At 35.4% G+C, this 11125-nt stretch overlaps 1 protein-coding gene across 1 annotated transcript; it reads left to right on the forward strand.

The window, feature by feature from the left end:
* Positions 1 to 1179: 1179 nt before the first annotated feature.
* On the forward strand, positions 1180 to 8493 carry LOC141340948 (ELL-associated factor 2-like). The gene is made up of 6 exons (XM_073846077.1): positions 1180 to 1380; positions 1850 to 1944; positions 2042 to 2178; positions 2638 to 2801; positions 7032 to 7262; positions 7349 to 8493. Exons 1-6 carry the CDS (start codon positions 1278 to 1280, stop codon positions 7396 to 7398), a joined length of 780 nt encoding a protein of 259 aa, XP_073702178.1. The 5' UTR covers positions 1180 to 1277; the 3' UTR covers positions 7399 to 8493.
* The last annotated feature ends 2632 nt before the right edge of the window (positions 8494 to 11125 follow it).

An 11125-nucleotide genomic window follows, 5' to 3' on the forward strand; every position in this document is an offset into this window, starting at 1 on the left:
GTGAATATGTTGTGCATTTACAGGTATAATCTACATTCTCAGCATATAAAAAAATCAGACATGATTTAATCTAAGGGTGTCAACCGGTCTCCATCTGTAATGGCAAATACTGGCAGATTTCCAGTCATCTTCACCCCATTATGGGTCTTAAGAGTGAAGACAGTCACCCAGCAACCTGCTAATTCCCACCAATCACATGCATGCTTCTGCTCCCCCCAGTCTCAATCTCCATTGACTTTTAATGGCCACAGATATGAATTTAATATTCAGAGATCGTGACTATTTATTATTTTTACGCGTATGAATGACATCCAACAGTAAAGCTGCTGCTTTAATGACCTAGTATAAGGTATCTTATGAAATTAAAACCGAAGCGTAGAATCACAGAACCTGATTAAACTGAAAAACGCTTGCAGGATGGGAAAACCTTCAGTCAAATTCAGTCAAAACTCGACCACGAAGTCCATTCTTTTAGTCTGCGCTGTTAATGAACCAAACACGGTGAGTCACATCCACAACCGGCTTATTCAAATCTAGATACATGACTTATGACAGTTCAATAGATACTTATACTTACATTCCGTGCGAGTCTCTCGTTTCCTAGAGATGACGGCGTGATGGTATCATCCAAAAACGGCGGGACACACGATGTTCGTGAATGAACCGGCTAGTGACGACCTCCAAATAGGCTACGACCCCCCATATTTTGTCTGTGTGAATAGAAATAAAAGTTTTCAATGGACGTAAATCACATAATCGCACCTTTGCACTCAATTTTAATCAAAGAGGAGACTATTCTGCGGGTATATATTTATATTATAATAAAATGTAAAATAATTAATCTCATCATGAATATATTTATTATACGTTCATATGATATTACCAGTCCATAATATATTTTTGGAGTTTTTCATATTTTTATTTGTGTCGGTACTGCAAATTGACTAGGCTTTATGTTCTGTTACAAAAAATAAATAAAGAAATAAAATAAAATACATTTTATTTGCGAGCACTAGAGGGCACCCAAGCGTTTGGATAAAATGGACATTTCCGTCTGACGTTGCGTCTGCGTTGACTGACAGTTTTCTTAGCCAGTTACAGTGAAGAAGGTCTCCAATGAGGCGTGACCGAGTGCACAAACGCAACCAATCACAGCGTCGCAAGCGCAAGCAACGGGTCCAGACTCCAGAAGTGAGGTGTCTATTTCTGCCGTAGATGGTATCGAAACGAGCAGAAAGTTAAAAACTGCTAACATATGTTTAAAAATTGTGTTTAGAATGAATGGAACAGCATATTCAAACTTTGACAATCAAGAACACGTTCTCAAACTAGGCGAAACTTTTGAGAAACAACCTAAAAGTGCATTCCACACGGTACGATGTAAGTGGCGTCTTTTACATTATTATCTCTATATTTGAAATATGTAAGTAAACACATAAAACAAGCGATATATTGAAAAACAAACCTGTTTCTTATGTTGATACTGAAACTATAAGTTGTTTTCAAACAATGTGCACAGGCATATGAGAAGGCAGCTACGTGCTTTTCCACCTTGCTGGCTAACTCAGACTCAGCTTTTTAATGTTATTAGGAAATAATAAAGAAGCATCTGTCTTTGTGCTTATAATGGAAGCCTTCCTAAACGAACACCCGTTTCTATCAGCTGAAAAGCTTAGGTTTAAAATGTTTTTGGAGAACGTTTAATTCATGAGAAATGATAGACTTTTTATTACAATAGGAAACATGCGCCATCTGTAGGTTCTACAATGGTATTACACTGCTTATGTTCTATGCCAGCAATGGCACACATGATTATTATGAGATAACAATGTTGTCTTCCTGGTCATAGATGATTTCAAACCAGCCTCCATAGACACAACATGTGAGGGGGAGCTGGAAGTAGGCAAAGGAGAGCAAGTTACAGTCACACTACCGAACTTAGAGGTAGGTTCAGAACCCTAGATCCACACTAAAAAACGTTGACTGTAAATTAGCATAGATGTTTAAGTTGAATCTTTTTCTTTCCCATCAATCTTTGCAGGGATCCACGGCACCTGTTACTGTATTTAAAGGTTCCAAAAGGCCTTATATGAAAGAATGTGTTCTCATTGTTAACCATGACACAGGAGAGTATCGTCTGGAGAAACTCAGCAGCAACATTGCGGTCAAGAAGACCAGGTATATATTTATAATACATTAGTGACGCTGGACCACAAAACCAGGTTTTTTTTTTAAATGAGATTTATACATCTGAAAGTTGAATAAATAAGCTTTCCATTGATGTATGATTTCTAAAAATACCAAGATAATTGCCTCAAATGTTCAAATTTGTTCAAATGAAGTTCTTGGCAATGCATATTACTAATCAAAAATTAAGTTTTAATATATTTATGGCAGGAAATGTAAAAAATATCTTCATGGAACGTTGGGAATTGGAAATTTACTTTATATCCTAATGATTTTTGTCATAAAAGGAAAATCTATCATTTTGACCCATACAATGTATTTTTGGCTATTGCTACAAAAATACCCATGCTACTTGAGACTGGTTTTGTGGTCCAGGGTCACATGTCATTATATACTCATTTAAAGCTTTTGTTAAGTAAATCAATTGTCAATATTTCTGTTTCCTTACAGGGCTGAGGGAAGCAGTAAGATTCAGTCACGGCTAGAGCAGCAAACCAGCAGGCTTAGTCAGCAGATGAAGACCGGCAGTGGAAGCAAGGCTCCATCTAGCACCAAGAGCTCGCCTCCTAAGGAGAAAATGTCTCCATCATCTCCCATGGATGATATTGAGCGAGGTAATATGTCTTGCCAATGTCTGAAAACATCAATTCAGTCAGTATATTCTGCAGGACATCTGCTAAATTACAGAGCCACGAACCAAAAACATATGAAAATTGTAAAATTGACAAACTGTTAAAATGTTTGGGGTCCGTAAGGTTTGGTTTAAATAAATAAATACTTTTATTAGACGAGAACACCTTAAATTGATTGAAAGTGACACTAAAGACATCATTTTGAATTTTCTATTCATAAAATTATTATTAAAAAGAAAATTAGCATGGTTTCCACAAATATATTAAAGGTATAGTTTACCCCAAAATTAAAATTACCTCATGATTTGCTTACCTTCAAGTCATCCTAGGAATATATGACTTTCTTCTTACAGGCGAATGCAATCAGAGTTGTATAAAAAAAAATATCCTGGCTCTTCCAAGCTTTATAATGGCAGGGAATGGGTGTTGATGTTCTGAAGTTTAATAAATTGCATCCATCCATCATAAAACCTGCTTTTGCAGGGTTTCTGCAGATATGAACAAGTGAAATTTAAGACTTTTTAAGACCTTTTTAATACCACCTTATATGAAATTTAAGACCTAAACCTGTAATGGATATACACATTATATCATGTATGTAATATTTAATGTGTTTAATGTAAAAAGTAAACAATTTCATGGCTGTCAAAAATGAATTTCAGTTTCAGTTTTAATCAGGCTGTTTGTTCGGTCCGGCAAGTAAAAAAAAAAACATTTTAAAAGTATCTTGAAAGCTGGGGGTCAGCTAGCTCGACCTATATTTATTATTATTATTAAGAACATTATATACAGAAAAAAGGTAGTTCGACCTGTATTCTGCTACTGCAATTCTGTCTGAAGACGCAGTAACTTCTGCAGGGGGAGAAAAAAATCTTCAGTTGTTAGCAACTGGCCTTAGCCAAGCCCTATATTCAGTTTTTTCAAGCCAAGTATCACTAAACTTGCACTTACCCATAGCTAAAAAGTTAAATCGATTTTACTTCTGTGGTACAATCCGAGAGAGACTTGCGCAAATATCAGAAAGCTGACTGGTTATTGCATGTTGGTCTCATTTGTAGTTACAGCAAATTATATTTGGACTAGTGAAATAAAGAACTACAACACCATGAAAACAACCAAGCAACAACAACAAAAAAATAATTTAAATGAGCATTAGCGGTAGAGTTACATGGACATTGGAAAAATAAGACCTGTGTAAAATTATTTAAGACCTAGAACAGCAAATTTAAGACTTTTTAAGGCCTAAAATTTAGATTTTTAAATTTTAGACTTTTTAAGACCCCGCGGAAACCCTGTTTTGGCTCTGGGGAGTTAATAAAAGCCCTCTGAAGTGAATCGATGCATTTGTATAAGAAAAATATCTATATTTAAAACTTTGTAAACCGTAGTCTCTGGCTTCTGCTAACTGACAGTACATGCTTTCATGAGAGAGTGGCATTCCAGCGAATGAAAAGTGATGAATGTGGAAGTGCATTGGAGACTAAAAACAAAACACAGGTCACAAATAAGAAGGACAAAACAAGGATATAAGCTGAGAGGAGACTGGTTTTCCTTTGCTGTAAATAAAACTTTGTTCTCGAGAGACTAGAATATTCTTATCGGAGCTTCCAACGGTAGGCGTAGGACACAAATGCACCGATTTGCTTTAGAATGCCACGTGGAGTACTTTTTTATAGTGGATGCATGCACTTTATCAACACCAATTCACTGCCATTATTAAGCTTTGAAGAGCCAGGATATTTTTTAGTATAACTCAAATTGTATTCGCCTGAAAGAAGTGAAGTCTAGAATGGCTTGAGGGTGAGTAAATCATGGGGTAATTTTCAGTTTTAGGTGAACTATCCTCTTAACAGCACAAATGTTTTCAACATTGATGGTAATTATTAAGCATTAGATTAGCACATTAGAATGACCTCTAAAGTAGGGCTGCATGATAGATCGTTTCAGCATCGTCATCACGATGTACGCATGCGCAGTAGTCACATCGTGGCAGTCACGATGCAGGGCAAAAAAAAATGTATGTGTGTTTGATTTAAAAATGTACTTTCTATATTTCTAAACTTTCTATTCACGGATCTATATGGAAGTATTTTGGATACAAAAAGGATGCTGCTGACCAAAAACAGGTGCTTTGTCGGGAGTTGCCACAACTCGCGGAAACACTACGAATTTAAGGGACCGTTCACATGTCGCGCCTAAAAACGCATGGAAAACGCTAGGCGCGCCGCTTTCTCCTTCTTTCCAAAGTGCTCTGTAACTTGAGTGGCAGAGTGGCGTCTGCCGTTGCTAAGCAACCATGACCCACGCTCTCCCAGAGCCATAGAGAAACAGAGTTGCGACACTCCCATAGGCTTCCATAGGAACTGAGGAATGCGGAAGTAAAGCGTGTGATGGAGCGGCCAATAGTTCCAAACAACCAATAGTTCCTCCATAGAAGCCCATTCATTTCAGCACTTCTCAAGCACAGTCGCTGGTAAATTGAAGAAATTACTGCATTTTTTTATTTTAACACATCAGTTGACCTCTCGGAAAACTGGCCAGTAGTGGTATTTTATGAAGCGTGTTATAGTTAATGTTTATCGTTAAAAAATAAACAGTTATACTGTAAATGCAGTTAGATAACGTGAGAAACGCCGTAATAGCGACCATAACCAGATACTAGTTGTCATATTTTTACGTTTTTAGTCTTTCTGCAATCTTTTTCTCCCTGTAGGAGGTTGAATGAGTTTCAGTAAAGACTGCATTCAAGAAATACAATAAAAATGTATGCTGAATGCAATTCGTTGCTTTGTGTTTTTTTTAAACACTATTTTCATATTTTCTATTATGTTAAATGCCATTTTTGCCTGCCTTTTATAATATTCAGTTATGTTGAATATCATAAAATAACACAAGTTAAGTAAATTACTTTTTTTTTATTTAACATTAAATCGTTAAATCGAAACATATACAAAAAAATGAGTGTTTGATCATGTCCAAATACACATTCAAATGTATTTTACCTTAAATATCACACTAACTGTAATATAAATACTATATTATCTTTTAAATGGTCAGGATCATTATTGCACATATTATTTAGTACAAAAAACTCCTCAAAATATTAACTAAATAGAACTGAACTATATATTACAATTATTTAATTGAATAAAAGTTACACTTAAGGTGTTTGGTCACATTTGACTGCCAAAAAGTATGAGAACGTATTAATTTTGTCTCTTTATCACTCCCCAGAATAAAATGCGATTGTAAAGCGTATTCAGAGAAGTTATCAATACACAATCAATGCACATTATGTGTTAATAATTACTCGAAATTGCTGCAAATATAGTGAAACTGCTATCTATCCTACTTCAACCCATTCAAACACATTGACAGCGCGGAGTTGTTTGGAACTATTGAGCGCTCCATGAACCATGTGACCGTGCGGCGGCGAGATCAAAGCGTGTCACAACTCTCTTTGGCTCTATGGCTCTGCGCTCTCCTAAAGACGCGGAAGTTTCAGCAAAGATAAATAAAGATAAATGGATTTCCAAAACTGAAAGATTGCTTGCAGTAGCTCTGCTGCTAAAAAATGTTATCCCTGTAACAGCTATAATCAGCTGTTCCTCCATCTTGGCTAAGCTTTTAATGTTTTTCGTGAAAGGAAGAAGCTGATTTCCCTTTCATCAGGGTAAAAGCAACATTCATTATTAATTTCATATTAGAGCCTTGATTTGCCTGAATTGACAGTGAATAAGGTGAGTCAAACTGTTTATGAAACTACCCTAAATAAGCTTTAAAAAGTATTTTATTTCAGGGTTTTGATTATATTGTACTTTTACCTTTTTTTATTCTTTGAAAATGCTTACAAAATTACCCCAATTATTCTTGAATTATTATTTGATTTTTAAGTAGTTCAAAACAACCTGATGAACATAAATGAATTTGTACACATCGCAATATATCGCAATGTAATCCCAATATCGTGCAGCCCTACTCTAAAGGATCTGGTACTAAAAGCTGGAGTAATGATGCAGAAAATTTAGCTTTGCCATTACAGGAATAAATTACATTTTAAATAGTTTATTATTTTTGTTCACAGTATTACTGTTTGTACTGTGTTGATCAAATAAATACCGCATTGATGAGCACAAGAGACTGCTTTCAAAAGCATTAAAAGAACCCAAACTTGAACAGCAGGAATCCTTTTTATTTTGTACGTTTTTGTAGAGCTGATGGCCGAGGCACGTGTCATGGATCAGATGAGCAGTGGAGACAGCTCCTCCGATTCCCACAGTTCCTCTTCCTCCAGTAGTGGGGACAGTTCCAGCAGTAGTGACTCAGAGGATGAGAATCGCCCCTCGCATAATGCGCCTCCAGCTCCTCCCCAGAGCAGCTCTTCCCTCAGCACATCTCAAAGCCGTGTGGAGGAGGGCAGCGGGCATTTCATGAACACACTCAGTGAGTTTCAGGGCTTCTGGGTGGTTTTTAAATTGGTCATGGTCTCTCTTGTATGTCTAATATGCCAATGTTTTGATTAATTTCAGAAAATGATCTCCAGTTGAGTGAATCTGGGAGCGAAAGTGACGATGATTAACCACAAAGATGGTGGAACACCTGATACTGAAAGAAGATCGTGTGTTGAGGAAGTACATTCTCTAGTTAAAAATCCCCTCAACTTATCAGTTATGAAATCTTTTCTTTCTCCCAGTTTCTTAGTAATACTTGCATCAGCACAAGCTGTGCCATTGAACGTGTAGCTGGGGGGTTTGCTGTATTAGTAAATTAAGAAAAAGTATTTATTTTGATGAGAATGCTACTGCATAGAAGTTACTTTTATAGGAATGTCCTATAATTGCTTTCTCAGAGGTTATAGAAGTATATATGTTTGTGAAATAACTGTTTAGAAAGATCACTATAGTCTTCTTATATATATATATATATATATTTTTTTTTTGAGGCTTATACTCAAGCACAGGTGATTCAGCATCATTTTATAAGTAGTCTTAAGGAGCACCAGTGCTTTAAGGTGCCAAGCTCAATCTCAGATATTTACACATTACCCGACCTGCAATACTTGAATTTGTCTTTTGATGATTCAGAGACATTTGTTCATAACAAACTGTGCCTTGTATATAAGGTGTATTTTGACTCTCCATCCCATTCTCTTTTATTAAAGTACACACTTTTTTTTTTTTTTTTTTTTTTAATTCCTGCTTGGATTCCCTAAAATATGATCTCGATTTAGAGGTAGGTGTCTCTGTGTTGTGTATGTCTTACTGTATGCCTCTGGAAGGCCCAAAAGCAACACTCTCACTCTTAATGGAGCCCTTCTTGAGCACTAATTGCAAAATATGATGTGCCATTCTATGTATTATAGCAGGGTTGAATGATGTGGTAAATGTAGTTCTGTGGGAGATGTTTGCTCATTAAAATTGTGTGTAGACTAATAAATAACTGTTTTGTGATGTTTATCATTTTAACGTCTTCATATACAGTTGAGGTCAAAAGTTTACATCCTACTTTTTAGAATCTGCAAAATGGTAATTATTTTACAAAAATAAGAGGAATCATACAAAATGCATGTTGTTTATTTAGTACTTGCCTGAATAAGATATTTCACATAAAATGTTTACATATTGTCCACAAAAGAAAATAATAAAATAAAATAAAAAATGACCCTGTTCAAAAGTTTACATTCCCTTTATTCTTAACACTATGTTGTTAACTGAATGATCCACAGCTGTGTTTTTTTGTTTAGTGATAGTTGTTCATGAGTCCCTTGTTTGTCCTGAACAGTTAAACTGCCCACTGTTCTTCATAAAAATCCTTTAGGTCCCACAATTTCTTTGGTTTTTCAGCATTTTTGTACATTTCAACCCTTTCCAACAATGACTATATGATTTTGAGATCTATCTTTTCACACTGAGGACAACTGAGGGACTCATATGCAACTATTACAGAAGGTTCAAAAGCTCACTGATGCTCCAGAAGGAAAAACAGTGCATTAATACACAAAAATTCTGGAAAACCAAACAAGGGAACAACTATCACTAAACAAACAAAAAACAGCTGTGGATCATTCAGGCAACAGCTATTAAAAATCAAGGGGATGTAAACTTTTGAACAGTTTTTTTTTTTTTTTTAATTCAACTATTATTTTCTCTTGTGGACTATATGTAAACATCTTTTATATAAAAGGTCTTATTCAGGTCAGTACTAAATAAACAATAACATGCATTTTGTGTGAACTCTCTTACCTTGGTAAAAGAATTAACATTTTGCAGGTTCTGAAAGGGGGATGTAAACTTTTGACATCAACTGTAGTAGAGCATAATTATTTCAGCATCTGAGCTGCATGTTATGGCATGATTAACTTGATCAAGTCTGTTAGAGTAATTGTGAGATAGGAATCGTTTCTCTAATTACATTGAGGGTTTCAAACATAAATCTTGTTAAACATTATGCAATAGCTCACGAGAGATGCCTCTTTTCTGTGTAGAGAGACTATTTGATTATTTGGGGGCACAAACCTTAAAAACAAGTATTGATTTGTTTCTGAAGCAAAGATGTTGAAATACCCTTCCTCTATGGCCCCGAGCAAGTGGGCATACAAATATTTTATTGTGTGTGTGTGTACTTGCTATTATATGTAAGTGCTAATATAATAATAATCATGCATGCATAATTAAATGCAAGTAACCCAAAGCCAAACCCTAGCTACCGATTATTACTCAGTACTGAAAGGTATAATTACACTGTAACAAGGACACATTCAAATAAAGTGTAACCAAATTTATTATATAAGTTAAAGGGATAGTTCACCCAAAAATGAAAATTTGATATTTACCTGCTTACCCCCAGGGCATCCAAGATGTAGGTGACTTTGTTTCTTCAGTAGAACACAAACGAAGATTTTGAACTCAAACCGCTGCAGTCTGTTAGTGATTTAATGGCAGTGGATGAGCACCAAACCTTTGAAAGTAAAGAGAAACATCCATAGACAAATCCAAATTACACCCTGCGGCTCATGACGATACATTGATGTCCAAAGACACGAAACGATCGGTTTTCATGTGAAACTGAACAGTATTTATATCATTTTTTTTTACCTTTGATATACAGCCATGTCCAACTACTGTCCCGAGAGCGTGCTCAGCATCCGGCTCGTTACATGTGTACGCGCTCTGGCGTAGTATACGCAAACTCCGGAAGCGATCTGTCAAGTGTGTACGACACTCATTGTTTACACAAAACACGAGATTGTGGGTATAGCGGCTATTCAAAATGGTAATTACTTGCGCTTATCCTGATTGTTAAAACCGATTTAAAGCTACAAGATTACGTTTACTTGCGCAAACTCATCCGGGACTGTTGACTTTTCACCGATTTCCCCTTCCGGCGTTTGCGTATACTACGCCAGAGCACGTACACAGGTAAAGCGCCGGATGCTGAGCTGAGCTGGACATTGCTGTATATCAAAGGTAAAAAATTATATAAGTTTTTGATATATCGTTTTCTTGCAAAAACCGATCGTTTCGTGTCTTAGGACCAGGGCCAGATTAACACTTTGTTGTACCCTGGGCAACAATATTCAAGGGCCCCATCATCACGACCCCAGGATCACCATAATATGGTCAAATATAGAATATATTACTGTAATATACAGTAAATATACTCAATACTTCAAATCCTAACTGTCATCATATTTTGATTTACAAATATTTAAATGCTCATAGATCTACAAATGCACTACTATGTCCCCTATCAAAGATATTCACTCACATATGATGCTATGAAAACAAAACACATCAGCATCTGTACAGTATAATCTGTTAAAATTGCCCCCACTACATTGAGAGGGAGGGAAGTATCCTCCGACCATTTTCACAAAAAAAATGAATAGCTAAGCAACCACTTTCAAACTATTTGCCAGTAGCCAATGTTACTTTTTTTCCCGGTACTTTAGCCTACTTTGTTGTAAAAACGAAAACATTTATTTCAGTGAAAAATAAGTCCAAAACTCTCTATTTTAATATTTTGAACAATCTTTTGCTTTTTTTTTTAATGTGTTTTAATTTTTCTGATAATCAAATGAAAGCATAAACATTTATTTATTTTTAATCAAATGAAAAATAAACCCTTTTAATTTTTGGCAAATAAACAGAGGTTTACTGTTAAAATCAATACATGGAAGAAAAATTATATTCAGTTTAAAACGTTTAAATAATAATTGTAGTATTTTTTTCTACAATTAAGTGGTTAATCTTGTTGCAATATTTATTTTTTATCATATATATTGTTTTATGTAAATTATTTAAATA

Source organism: Garra rufa, chromosome 8 (assembly GCF_049309525.1).
Source record: "Garra rufa chromosome 8, GarRuf1.0, whole genome shotgun sequence".
Lineage (NCBI taxonomy): Eukaryota > Metazoa > Chordata > Actinopteri > Cypriniformes > Cyprinidae > Garra > Garra rufa.

What these genes read in the sequence shown, in the direction of transcription:
- LOC141340948 (XM_073846077.1), top strand. Translation starts at nt 1,278, where the DNA reads ATGAATGGAACAGCATATTCAAACTTTGACAATCAAGAACACGTTCTC. An exon ending in TGCATTCCACACGGTACGAT is followed by an intron (nt 1,381 to 1,849) that starts GTAAGTGGCGTC and finishes TCCTGGTCATAG; the next exon opens with ATGATTTCAAACCAGCCTCC. An exon ending in ATTGCGGTCAAGAAGACCAG is followed by an intron (nt 2,179 to 2,637) that starts GTATATATTTAT and finishes GTTTCCTTACAG; the next exon opens with GGCTGAGGGAAGCAGTAAGA.